This window comes from Pyxicephalus adspersus, chromosome 4 (genome assembly GCF_032062135.1).
Source record: "Pyxicephalus adspersus chromosome 4, UCB_Pads_2.0, whole genome shotgun sequence".
Classification (NCBI taxonomy): Eukaryota; Metazoa; Chordata; class Amphibia; order Anura; family Pyxicephalidae; genus Pyxicephalus; species Pyxicephalus adspersus.
The window spans coordinates 147,327,733-147,342,334 of record NC_092861.1 but is presented as its reverse complement, the minus strand read 5'-3'; the positions used below and the strand labels follow the sequence as shown (position 1 = coordinate 147,342,334).

Sequence of the window (14,602 nt, the reverse complement as noted above, 5' to 3'; positions counted from 1 at the left end):
ATGAATCAGTGATGGTGATGGTTTAAATTCATATTTTTATATTCTATTAGCAAAAATCTAATCTGAAATGAAAATCATAAAACGTTGTGTGTTGTGGCATTTATAGATAAATAGTGTTGAATTAGTCACAGGAATGAGATACGGAATAAAACCAACCTCTGCCCATATCTGAAACACCTACATTTTTATATATTCTTATTCTTAACAAGGCATGAAAAGCCTTTATAAGTCAGATCTGACCTATTTAGCTGAATGTACTGTGGGGTGATTCATCCTTAAGGATCATAGAAGAGACTTTGTAGAATAAAGGAAGAACCTTTTCATCAGGGCATTGGATTTGCCCCCTGGTAGATTTATTTCACGGGTAAAGCAGGGCAGGGAATGACTGTAGAGATGACTATGGAGCTGGCTAATGGGGGACCCTATGATGCAGAATAGAGGAAATGCCTATTGGGCAGGGCATAGGAGGTGCCAGTGGATAAGGAAAGGAAAATGCCCATTGAGTAATGCAGCAGAGGTGCTGTTAGAACAGAGCCAGGGGATGCATATGGAGAGGGGTTGGAAAAGTCCCCACAGTATGTAGCAGTGCAGGAGTGTTTTGCTTAGGATATGTGACAGTAAGAGTCAGACAAAATTATTGCAGCAATTAATGATTTTATTCAACAGTTTCAATAATTCATATACAAGAACAGCAATAAATGCAAAACAATATCAAGAAGCACACTAATAGGCACTATATTCCTATTTAATGCACAGAGCTGCGTAATATGTTGGCGCTTTAAAATTCCTGTTTATTATTATTAATAATAATAATAATAATAATAATAATTTATAAAAGTGTGATTAGCTTCTATATACAAAAATATTACATCACCAAGAGAGTTGACTTCTTCCTCACCCACAATGACTGGGAAGTTCTGTGACAGTCAGGCAGGGGCTCTCCGGACTGGACAGTGGTCCACTTATGGCTGAGGCTTCTACCTGAGGAAACTTTTAGTTAAGCAAATAACTATTTAATCATCCCAGAAAGCTGGCCAGGCTCCCGACAAAACAGAAAAAATGTTCCTGCTCAGAAGTTGTTTAGGTTTCGCCAACTCCCACCTTGTATCAATGATCAATTTATAACCTGGGTTTCATCAACAAATTATTAAAGCAGGATACTCCTCTTACCTTTCTACAAACAGCTGCATCACCATGGTTTCCAGTAAGCACTATGAACCATCAGGTCTTTTGCTACAACCAGGAATAGGAAATGCCTATGGAGCAGGATGGGAGAAGGACCTGTGGTCAGGGGGTGCTTATGAAGCAGAGTAGGGGGAATGACTATGGAGAAGGACATAAGAGGTGCCTATGGATATGGAAAAGGTACGTACATTTTAGGCAGTGCCAAGGAAATGCCTATGAAGCAGGTGGAGGGGGTAGATGCCTATGCTGTGTAGCAGGGAATGTGCCTATGGGTGGGGTAGATGCCTATGGAGCAGGGTAGGAAGGAACCTTGTCCCAATGGCTTCTTAGGGGGACAGGAACCTTTTCTGGTCTTCCAAATGCAGCATATATAATAAATTAAAATAATACAATATCACATATCAAAGCAGCACTCCTGGCAGCCATGTGATTTGCAATGGTGTAAGTTATCGTCACTTGGGTGAATTTCCCCAATACATACCAATAGCATACCAGTGCTGGGTTAGTAACATAATTGCTTTGTTATTATTTGGTGGTTATGCTATTTATTCAATACAGAAATTATACCACAGCCTTAGCTAAATCAAATATTTGAAATATTCTGTATTTATTTACTGAATTTGTTCCTGATAGTAATGTTTTTTTTTGAAACAACAATTTAATTCTTTGCATCTCTATATCTTAAAGAGGAAAAATAAAATGTATCAGTTCTGACTCATGTTTTAGCTTGTGGGTTTTGTTAATGTTTTTCCCTTGATCTAAAAGTAAAGATGATACAAGATTGGTTACTATGGTTTATTACCATGATAAAATATGTAGATTTAGTCACACAAATGAGATGCAGATTAAAGTAAACCTGTGCCCAGATCTGGGACATTAAAGTTTTTATATATTCCTAATATTATTAACAAGGCATCAAAAGGTTTTAAAAGTCACCTTTGACCTCTCTAGCTGAATGTGTTATGGAGTAATTCATCCTTAAAGATCCCAGCAGAGACTCTAAAATCCATTTCAGTTCCTTATAATTTCAAACAGCTGCTGTTTGTTTACATTGACGCTGAAGCATGAGAAAATATGGGACCGATTCACATGGGCAGTAAGGTTATTGTTTTACTTATTGCAAGTAACCTTGAATATTTCAAGCAGTGTTTTGCTGCCCACAGGAAATGAATAGTAGGCAGTCGGGGTAGTTAAAGATAACCAGCCAATGGTCAATGAAAACCTTGTCAATGCATATTCTTTTTGAAGAGGTACCGCAGTGCTGACTGCATGGTGGCTGGCAGGCTGGCATGCATATGGTAAATGCCTGGAGAGCGTTCGTGGGAACAAGCCTAAAGGGGAGAAGAGATGAGATTTCAGTACCCCAGTACCTCCACGGTGGTCGGAGAGGTTAGGGATGACTTCTTTGGACTCCAATGCCCCAATGGCTTAACTTAAATACACAACTAAGATCCACATATCTGTGAACTTTCTTATCCAGAAAATATTTTAAATTCCCTCCAGCCAGTTTTGTGATTCATTCCTCTCTGCCAGACAGCAGCTGGGTGACACCACTTTTTCTTTTAAAGTTTAAAAAACACATTGGTGTCACCATTCTCCCTCCATAATGCTGACTGGACAATAGCAACAGCAACACATTGATGGGTCATCAGACCTGCTTTTTTGGCACATGTGCAGGCAGGATAGTCCTCATTGGCCCCTTGTATTGCCTTGAGTGCCCACTAGAAAGGTCTATGGAAATTTTTGCCTATTGAGCCAAAAGAACTTATGTGAGGTGGGGTACTGATGCTGGACAAGCAGACTTTGCTCAATATTGGTCTTTTATGTTTAAAATTTCTTTATTAAAGGATTTTCATTTACACAGATACACATAAAATATTGGTTGCAGCATATCCATATATATCTTTAGAAAAAAGGAGAAACAATACTGAAATACAAATAACAGGATCTTGGCCTAAATATTGGTCTTTTAATTCATCCTAAGGGTATTCAGTAGGGTTGCCGTCAGGACCCTATACAGGTTTTCTAGTTCCTCCACACCAAACCTACAAAACCATGTCTTTATATGGAGCTGGCTTTGTACATGGGGATATAGTCATGGTAGAACAGAAAGGACCCTTCACCAAACTGCTGTCTCTAGGTTAGGGGAGCACAATTGTCCAGAATGTCTTTAAGCAACATTTTGGTAGGTTTCAGTCCACCTTCCTGAAAGTTGCAATAATGTATGATTGCTGGTTCAAGCCAATCAGAACATACACATATGTTATGTTAGATACTATAAACAAAATATAAAGGTCGGTATAGTTTATACTATAATGCTGCCAATTACTAAAAATATTACCATAAAAAGGTATAATAAGTATATTCTTTTTTTTTCCTTTTTATTAAAGGATGTTTCAATAAAGAACAATAGAAACAGAACAACAACAAGGGTTATAACAAATAGATTGACATAAAATATACAAATGTGTAAAAAAAATACATGGAATAAACTAACAAAAAATCAAGGAAAACATAACAGAAGCATAAGAAAACAAAAAACACCATCTTGTTGACAATATCAGGTATTTACAAACTGATCACTTTATACTGATCAAGTACCAAAAAATTGAAAGCAAACTTTACTTGTGATCATGGGCGGACATAGGGAGGTGCAAAGTGTGCCACAAGTTTCTATTCACATATCATCTAAGACCACAGGGGAGTCATTTTCTGACATGTGCAATGCATAGCAGGAGGTATGTTCCAAGGTAGACATAATCTGGCGTTTTATTGAATGAGACTGGGTCTCTATAAAGGATTGTGATATTTCAAAAAATTCCCCACCTTAGTTTCCTTATCCAGAGATACCTCAATCCGGGCCATTCTGAAAACATACCCAAATGAAAAAGCACAAGTGTCGGTGGATTTGGGTCTAGCCATTTATGTAGCATTGTTTTTTTGGCCACTAAGGAGAGGATAGCCAATAAACCAGCTGCCCCTAGTAACCTTTGCCCCGTATAAATGATAGGTACCTAAAATAGCCCATTCCGGGGTCAATGGAACATAGTTATTCAAATGAGAAGTAATGTAATGAGCCACGTCTTGCCAGAACCGTTTTATTTTACGGCGATTCCAAAAAGCATGGTATGGCTGCCCGATCCTGTGCAGACTTAAGACAGTTAGAGGTAGGGGCATAGCCCATCAAATATGCACACTATGGGGAGATATACACCCCATGGTAGATTCTGAGAGTCATTTCCATGTACATCGCCGAAGGAAGGACTGACCACGCCTTAGAGAATGCAACAAGGATATCACCAGCTGATTTACTTGGGAAGTTTATTATTTTTATGGTAATATTTTAGTAATTGGCAGCATTATAGTATAAACTTTACCAACCTTTAAAAGTTAAGCTTTGTGAATTATTTACATTACACCCATATACTAGTATGGGCGTAATGTAACAAAATTCACAAAGCTTAACTGGTTAAACAGGAATAAAAGTCTGGAAATTTATGATGACGGGGGGTGGAGACTGAGGAGCCCTACTGAGTGCCAACAGATAAATGGGTGGCATAAGAATCACGTGGCCCAAGTAACATGGCCCAAGATAACCCAGCAAATTCAGTGTGCGCACAGGCATCAGCTATAAACTGCACTAGAAAAGGCTACAAGGATAATAAGGGGTATTCCATGAGCTGACATAAATATTAGAAAAAGTATATGATACTGATGACTTGTATGGGAAAATAACAAAACTGCCAAAATAAAGAGGAAGGGGAAATAATACAAAAAAGTAGACTGGGAAAATAATAAAGGGCAAGGTGAAAAAGAAAGAGGTGATGGGGTGATGTCAATAGAAAGTAAAGGCTTGTTGGACATCACCTACATACCCAACTGGCAGACAATGTTTATTTAACAGGAGCAGGGAAAGGGCCCATAGAGCAGGGCAGACAAGGTGTCTATGTAGCAGAATGGGGGAAGTACGTATAGATTGGTGCATGGTAGGTGCCTTTGAAGCAGGACATGGTAGGTGCCTATAGAGTATGGTAGTGGAGAAACCCATTAAGCAGAATAGGTGAAATTCCAATGGATTAGGGCATGGGAGATGTCTGTGGAGCAGAGCAGGGGAGGAACCTATAAAGCACAATGGGGAAGTGCCTATGGATCAGGGCATTGGGGATCCTGTGGAGCAGGGCTTAGAATGTATCTATAGAGAAGGGTAGTGCAGGAGCCTATGAAGTGTAATAGTGAAAGAGCCTATGGGTCAGGTCATAGAGAGAGCCCATGGAGCAGGGCTGGGGATGTGCCTATAGAGAATGGTAGTGCAGGAGCCTATGAGGTTGAATAATCAGGGTGCCTATGGATCAAGGCATGGGAGATGCTTTAAAAGCACAACAGGGTTGAAGCCTATAAAGGGGCAGAGTAGATACCTATTTAGCATAGCACAGGCAGTGCCTATATGGACCAAGGAAAGGAAATGCCTATGAAACAGTGTGAGAAAAAGGCTTAGCAGGACAGGTGAGGTGGTCATGAAGCAGAGTAAGGGAAGTGTCTATGGAGAATGGTAGGTACCATTTGAGCAATATGAAGGAGATGCCTATGAAGCAGAATGGGGGAGATTCCTATGGAGATAGACAGGGAATGTTTAATGCACGGTGTAGAGGGGCCCGTGGTGCAGAGCAGCAGAGGTACATTGGAGACCTCCAGAGACTTCTTAGGAAGAACAGTAACCTATTTTTATCTGATAATACTTCTTCCAAAAATGGTAGGATTGTAATGCTATACATAATTATTTGTAACATTGAATTATCACATATCAAAAAACACCCTTGGCAGCTATGTGATTTGCAATAGTGTGAGTTATTGTCAGTGGCATGAATCATGGCATAAAATTCCCCACTGTCAATAACATAGTGCTGGGTTATTAACATAATTGCTTTGTTATTATTTGGTGGGTATGCAATTCATTCAATAGGGAAATACATTATATCACATTCTTAGGTAAATCAGATAACAATGACAGACACAGAGGCAATCCACATATTCGCTCTGCCAGTCTTTTAATTGGGACATTCTCTGGGGTTTCCTCCATCTTTTCACTGCTCATAAACAAAATGGTATTATTGGTGCTGAAGTAGCCAACTAGGTTTCACCTTTAGGGATAACATAGAATAGCAAATTATAAACATAATGAGTGATGATTGGAGTTAGTTAGTGGATGGGGTGCCATATTTAATGCTACAGTGTACCTATCCATAAGGAAGGATTTGATCCGCTGTCAGTGGGCAGTGGTCAAGCTTCCACCTTGAGTGTTGTGTGACTTGAGCCTGAGTATAGAAGGACAGAAAGGAACAATTACAAACCCACAGATGTTACATACCCCTGGCACCAACTACCACCCTTGCTGCAGCTCTTCATTGTCCATATATACTTAAGCATCCTTGCCAACCCAAGGCCATCCTCTACCAGGCTCCATGCGCCAGCCAGAACCTTCCTTGGTTCCATAGATGGTCACTTCATGGGCTACCATCTCCAACTGGCCTCAGCAATTAATAAACAACTATTCTGTTCTTGTTGCCTTCACCTGAAAGGATGCTGAACCCAAGCATTGGCCTCTTCAAAACAATAGAACCTTCCATCTCTCAGAGTAGACTTTATCATCTGGTTCCACCCTAACCAGGCTGGCGACTACAAAATCCTTCAAATTAGAGGTTGGCAGCTGTTGGACTTCGCAACTTCCCAAATGGGGCTAAGATCTCCTGCGCCATTTTCTCCAACAGCCCAGTGAATAGCTCAACTCTGTGTCATTCTGCTTTCTCTTCCTATCAGCATGTTTATTCTCAAAGCAAGAATTGATTGGGTGCTTGTGCTGCCTCTGACACTCCAGCCATGCTGTGCAAGGATCACAATAGGCTGATTCCAGGCCAAATTTTGTGTTTCGGGAGTGCAATGGTCCACATTGTCGAGGAAGCCTGGGTAACCACCATGGCTCCCACTATGGATAGAATGGAGAAATGAGTGTGGCTGTCCAGTGGCTTGATCCTTTCATAATGGACACGAAATGTGTTACTGGCAGGGTTACCAGGAGCAAATTAAAGAAAGAAAGTCTGAAAAATGAAAACAAATGCAGCCAACACATATAAGGCCTATCAAGCTGCAATATGTGTCATTCAGCTTCAAGCTGGGATTTGTTCCCTGGCTTTAGGAAACCCAGAGAAAAGCCTCAGAGCACCTGATTTGTTTTTGCAGTCCTGATACAAATAGGTATTGTGATTTCGGCAGTGCTGCGCAGTAACAAGAGCAAGTTTCATGAACTGAAGCGATTGTTGTAAGCTGGCTTGTCATCAGAGATGGCCGGTGTGTTCCACTTCACTCCCTGGAGGGAAAGTCATTGGCCGTGAAGACGTAATCGGGGTGATGGAAAACAGACGTCACCTTGATCTCAATAAAAAGAATGAGATTGTAGCACGGCAGAGAAAACTCTGCGCCATCCTGAGTGAATGGATGGTAGTTCCTTCCCCCTGGAGATCATCGATCTTTTAACGCCGTCAAGATTCCAAGATTGCCAACAAAAGCCTCACTGTACAATATTCAAAAAAGAAATCCTGATCTGTTAAATTTTAATGGGCATTCATGGCTTTTCTCTGGGCAGTCATTCATTGATTCTATTGATGTTCTTTACGCAATATTTTATTCTTAAGGCTGAGAATAATCTTCTGATCCTGCAGTAATTAGCTTTGTTAGAATTTATGAACTCTACATGACCTTTGTGTGCCACCTATATACCTGGCACTACTTCATGAGATAAGAAAGCCATCACTCATTTCAGCTCCAGTGTTCTGCATGGAAGGGAGGAGGCATTAAAAATAATTGCTAACGATGATTCTAATAAAATTCTGCAGGATAAATCTTGGGGGAAGTAGTAGTTGTAGGAACAAGCAGCAGGTGCATAGGACATGGAAGAAGAAAGGATCACCAAACCATTTGTTTTCAACCAACACTCATAATATTAAATTTGTCATAATTTAGGCCAACACGTTTCATAGAATGTCATCCCTTCATCATGGTCGAAAAATGCAATAGGCGGTCACAATTTATTACATTTCAGACCTGCTTTGAGATCAAGAGATCCCGCACAGATGGCACATTGCTTGGTCACTTGCAACCAGTTTCTGGACATTTGGCAGCTGGTGGGAGTGAGCAGTACTGTACCACTAACTGCCACACCAATGCATTCTCTATGGAGCTGCTGCCAGGAGATGTTACAGGTAGAGTCCCCTGGGAAACTGCAACCTCGCCACCAGTGTTAGCATAAAATAGAATAAAAGGTATACATTGTACCTCAATACCTATCATTAGGAGAAACCATCTCCTGACCACCACACCCCTCCAAGGGTACTAAAAAAACTATATACTCACCTAAATCCAGCAGACAGATCCATTGATAGCTCCTCTTTGGGATGCCGGACACCAATGATCCAGCAGATGTGCACACATCAACCAGTCCCCACCTGTACCCCTGTACTTCAAAAACTCAAGCAGCATGCCATGCCATGTTAGTCTCATGTTAGGGTGCTCAGCAAAATGTACATCCATATTCTAGAACTGCATGGAGTTCCATTAAGCCAACAACAATTATGGGGATACTGGGGCCCCCTGTATCAAGGATACATACAGACCACCCAGCCATGTGCATGGGCAAACATTTATACCATCAATAATGATCAATATTGGAAAACTCCTGATGTCCCTGCTGCATTCTCTTCTCCATTATAAAAGGTCCCTACCATTGGACAGCCAATAGGAGGTTACCACATCAGGTTTATTACATTTAAAGTGCTTATCATTCTTATATATATTGTTTTGGATAGAATTAGAAATACTATTACACCCATAATACTAATCTATTAGAGAAATGTTCCATCACTTCCTGTGCTGCTATCAGTATCTGGCACAGGGACACAGCAATAAATGTATGATATGGGCTTTACCCTTCCTCTATTACTACCCATCCATAAATATATATAAATATATATATATAGTCTGTATTGCTGTTGGAAAGTTCCTCTTATTTCCTTTCTAATAAAAGTCACAAAACAGGAAGTGAGGAGAAATAATTATAAAAGATCTCTGGATATCAGTAAAAGCATAACAAGGGTTCCAGTCTTTTCCCATCTTCTCCAAAACTAGATAGTAAAGATAAAAAAGTTCTGACTGGCCATGCATCTCAATAACAAGTCTATTCTGGTAAGAAAAATTTGGTATTATCACAAATAGAATTACTGATGAATTCATAAAAAATAGAAGTCAGCTGGTTTGTTAAAAATTTATTGGAATTTGACTATATTAAGTACCCAGAAATTCTTGCAAAACTTTTTTTTCATGTAAAGGGATGAAAAAATAAAGTCAGTACAATTCTTTCATATTTAGATTTTCTCGGTTTATATAAAAGTGATACGAAACCTAAATCTGGAATAAGTTTAATGAATCTCCTTCCATGTTGATTGGACCTGCGGTTACATCTAGTGGTCCAGGTGTCAATGTGGTGCTGTCCTGCAATTGTTTTGGATTACAGTGGTTCTATAACAATGGTTTTGGTCTTGGACCAGTTCTGATAAAGTCACAGCCCAAGTCAACGCTGCTGCCAACATCTGAAAGTCCACTAGAGTCAGTGCAGCACCATGGATGGCCATGTATGCCTTATAGTGCATCCCCTGCATGGCTTAGGGGTAAAATATCACTTTAAAGATCGCCCAAACTCACCCTGGCAATGTCACCTCTGTGTGTTGGCAAGGTAGACATTGGCTGACAATGTACATGGTGAGCCTGCCTTTGCATTGGTTAGGGGCTGTCAGAGGTGGGCTTCTCCCCGACAACTCCTTGCCAATGCTAAAGCAGTGATGTAACGGCTGATTTTAAAAATGATTTGCCCCTTTAAGTTTCTCCCACCCTCTACACAGTATGATTATACCCAACATTCACCCAACAGGCTTGCATAATGCACTCATAAAGTACATTAAAAGCATCCTTTCCCTGACACTAGCGCCTCACACCTTCCCCCTCTTAGGCACTGCAGATCACAGTGGAAGGGATTCAACAGCAGAGGTAGAGCTGTCAATGAAAGAAGCAGTGGGCAGGTCTGGGAGTAGTCAGTTGATGATTGACAAGCTACATATTATTTGTATGTGTCTGTAGACATAAATCTCTTCAAAGCCAAAAATGTAATTGGACTTCTTTGGAATATGTTCAGCTTCTGGCTCATTTGTGCTTCTGTAGAGGATGACCATCCCATTCAACCAACATTCACTAAATTTCAAGAATTTCAGATATATTGAGGAATCAGGAATCACAGCTTATTTCAATTTACTACTATGATTTATGTATCGGTGACATGGATTGAAGCCATATGTGATCATGAACATTGTGCATCATCATCACCATCATCATCATCATCCAACATCACTTGGTCACTTCCCCTCTCCCAGTCTGTGATTGGAAACTTAATGAGCAGCAACACACCAATGGGGTCATTTCTCTCTCGGGGCCCCTGATGTTTGGGACCTCATGCATTGCCACACTTTACTCCTCCATATGTCCACCACTGAAGGGAAAGTAGAACAGGGAGGGGAAGAGCTCAGAATATAATAAGGTAACAGTGCAAAAGGTGGGAATGTGCAAGTAGAGGAAGGGGTACATTTTATGGGGCAGTAAGGGTAGAGAAGGGGAAAAAGAGGGGTGGAAAGGTAACCAATAAATGGGGTAAAAGGAGCTACAGAATGAGTGTATCTATTTTTTTTTGGGGGGGGAAGGGAAAGGTATTTTTCATACTCCAATATAATTTCCATTTAAATCACGTTTCTGAACTTTTGATAGTGTTATAGGAATAAGATATCATACTGATAAAGTAATTTTTTTCTAATACATTAATTATATCATATTAAAAGTCAGAAGGTATTTTTGCTACACCTCCTATATTTTCCTATGTGTTGTCCTCTTAGTATTAAGTGAGGGTTTAAATTTCTGTAAATATTTCCCAGCAATGTTTTAATTAAATCAATGAAACGCAATACCTTTTCTAGCCACCAGGTGTCTCTGTCTCCCCTGCGTTCTACAGCAGGCCAACACAGCTTTTTAGCAAAAGCAACACTGACACCATCAGGCCATAATATGTAACTGAAGAACAAAGAATGTGCGTTAAACGATGTACTAATAAACAAGGGTACCTTAACTGCAATTAAATTGCAACTTAAGTTACTAAAATGTAACATAAATGTTATAATCTTCCCTAGAGCAGCAGTCAAAAGTCTGATACCAAAATTTTGGAACAAGCCAGTTCTTAAAAAATCATATAAAAGAAAAAAAAATGTTCTAAAGAAATGTAAACTCTAGCCATGAATGAGACATGCAAATAAATGCAGCTCTATAATCAATATTATATTATTAAATGTATTTTTTTAAATGCAAACAATGTAAGTAGCTGAATTTGAAGTGGTATCAGTCTCTTTTTGAGAAGAAGCAGTACAAGGAGCCAACCAGTTCATGTACTAAGTAGCATACTGATAGGAGGAGAAAGCAGTCTGACGGGGAGACAAGCTAATCACTTTAATATTTCTCATTTTGCAGTCCAGTAACAGGCTGGGGGTAGGGCCAGAGTAACCTGGGCTCAGAAGGTATTGGATAAATCATGCTGGCCATTGGACTGAGGACATCTAGTGGCAGATTTAGAAACTGCAGTGGAATCTCAAGCCTGATGTTGAATATTGCAGCAATCCTCCTCCTGATGATTGGAAAGCTAAAGGTGTATTTGACCTCTACAGGGAGTCCACTGCTTATCCTTCTGTGCAGCATGCTGGCAAGGAACAAGCTTTTCTAATCGAGCTGTGGCTACTTTCTAAAGAGAACAACATGTAAGACTTACAGATTTGGTTTGGATGCACCTGAAATGTATTTAGTTGATTTAAACTGAAGCTTTGTTTAAAGGTGCAAAGACAGGCCAGAGACAGTCAGGCTGGGGAGGTGGGGGCCAGGGGATGCAGGACTTCCTCCATTAAGGAAATGAGGGAGGGTCTATTTGGTTTGCTGCAGCTTCTAATGTAAGAAGCTCACAGTGTGCATTGATATAGGAGCAATTTCTATCCAGGAGAGAAGATGCAAGATTATTGGGAAGACTAGGGGGCAGATTAAAAAAAAGGGGAGGCTGGGGGCAGATTAAATAAAAGGGAGGCTGGGGGCAGATTTAATCTACATATATATGCGGAAAAACTTTTGGATTACCATTCCCCTTTAAACCCAGTCCGGCTCTGACTCTTCCCACCTAATCACATCACTGAGCTCAGCAAACAGCATTCATGGAACTGTCCCTGTGTGCCAGGACTCTAATAATGACTATGTACAAGAATTGCAGATCTGCCCTTAAACCAAACAAAAGTCCAGGCCAGGATCTCTGCACTGAGCACATCACACCGCTGACTTACCTGCACACCCTCCATGATATGTGAAGCATTGGTTGCTGGGATCAGACCAGACATTGCACAGGTAATCCATCCCCTGACCTTTGCCAGACTACCAACTTCTTACAGGGTCAGTCCATCCAAATCTTATCTTCCAGGTTTACCAAGAGTTATATCCAGCCAACTTTGTGAAAAGTCTGGGATGGAATAGGAACAGGTAAAACCCTGTCTGCATATTTTATGCTGTTTGTGCCCTCTTTGGAGGGATTTCTCTTCACTTCCTGTTGCAGAAACCTAATGGAGAGAGGAGATTTGCCCCAAAGGGTAATTCACTTAATGCCCCCATTGAATGATTAACCTTTGCTCTATGTTATACAGGCAACTCAAAGCTCATGGATTTCCCATTCCCAATGGTTTAAAACATGATGATTAGAGAGAGGGGGGATTTCCCTAATTGAGGTCACACAAGATTCTGTTTGTTGCCTTGATAAAGGGGACTATTGGGCTTATGGGATTTAGCAATAAGTGCTGACGTCTTAGTTATTTGGATTTGTATGTCACCCTTGCAATGCACCATGCTCTTGTTTGCTATGTGAAAAGTTTGTGCAGGAATATATATATAAAGGATTTGAGCAATGGCAGACTTTCTAAAACTTCCTAGTTCTATCTATATTTGTTAAAAAGACCCAAAATCACCTGTTCAAACCCTTGCACCACAGGCAGCCTCATGTGATTGATCAGTTGTTGGCAAATATTGCAGATTCATATTGTAACGTGTGTGTCCGGATTTAATGTCCTCTCCACTCCTCCCCCAGGGACCTTGTCACCGGCCACCCTCCCACATCTCACTTCTTGATTTTCTTGTTTTTCCTCCTGGCTTTCAGAAGAAAAAACATTAGACGGCAGACATGTCCGACGGGGACGTCATAATGGTGAGTGACAGTCATCTGCATTCAAAAGTTAATCTTTATGAATTGCTCTTTGCTTTTTGTTGCATTGGTGCCCATTGGTGAAATGTCAGATTGCTCCTTCACCTGCACATTGCTTGCTATCTGAATATTGGCAGCTTGTAGTAGCTCAGGTGTATCACCTGACCCCCAGATGACAATGGGTGGTCAGGGGGTCCATGTCTAACCCAATGGCTGCCCCCTTGCTTACTTCAAGATAGATTCCTTGTAAAGGACAGCAGACCACAAGCTGCAATTGCTGATCTCCTTTTGGAAATGCCACTTGCCTGGCTGTGTCAGGTCTGGTTAGGTTGTGCTGATGCTTGTCCAAAAATGGGATATTTTCAGCAGCATAGTGTCTTGCTGTGGTGCAGCGCTCCTGAGAAGATATGTTAGGACAATTCAGACCACATAACACCAACGTGTGAAATGTACATCGCAATGTGGCTATGGCATCTCACGCAATGGTGGGATTTGCTGCAATGTGTAAATTGGCTCTAAAAGAAATCCTTTCCAGAATCCAGGCTGCTGATCTCTCCTTTGAAATCAATGTCTATACTGTCATGCCAATCCAGTGGCTTCAAGATTTACCTTCTAAACTTGGTACCTAGATTGTAAGCTCTTCAGGCAGGGTCCTCTCCTCCTCCTGTGTTACTGTCTGTATCTGTCAGTCATTTGCATCCCCTGTTTAATTGTAGAGCGCTACTTTATATGTTGGCACTATAAAAAAATAATAATAATACCGCTTTTGACTCCATCTGTGTGCAGAAGGAAGTTGAGCTGGCAGACGTGGAGAAGAAGAGACTCCCAAGGAGGATAATACACTTTGTGAGTGGAGAGACCATGGAAGAGTACAGCACCGAGGAAGAGGAGGAGGAGGAAGATCAGAGGATTGACTTTCACAATGTGGACACGGTATTGATACCCTGTTTCCCCTATAATAAGGCACTGTCTTATAGTTTTTGAAATGCCAAAATATGCCCTAGGTCTTATTTTCAGGGGGATGTCTTATTTTTCCATGAAGAAGACTACAGT

The 14,602-nt window shown here is 40.7% G+C and overlaps 1 protein-coding gene across 5 annotated transcripts in view; it reads left to right on the top strand.

Moving 5' to 3' along the window:
* The window catches only part of LOC140329571 (toll-like receptor 5), a 37,478-nt gene that overhangs the window by 19,701 nt on the left and 3,175 nt on the right, over window positions 1–14,602 (top strand). For 2 of the 5 annotated variants that reach the window (XM_072409930.1, XM_072409927.1), the window contains exons 3-4: window positions 13,505–13,552; window positions 14,336–14,482. In XM_072409930.1, the coding sequence (XP_072266031.1) occupies window positions 13,529–13,552; window positions 14,336–14,482 (171 nt within the window). In that variant the 5' untranslated portion in view covers window positions 13,505–13,528. Of the gene's footprint in view, window positions 1–221; window positions 1,366–13,435; window positions 13,553–14,335; window positions 14,483–14,602 lie in introns of those variants that run through there. The other 3 variants (XM_072409929.1, XM_072409928.1, XM_072409931.1) reach the window with 3 other exon arrangements.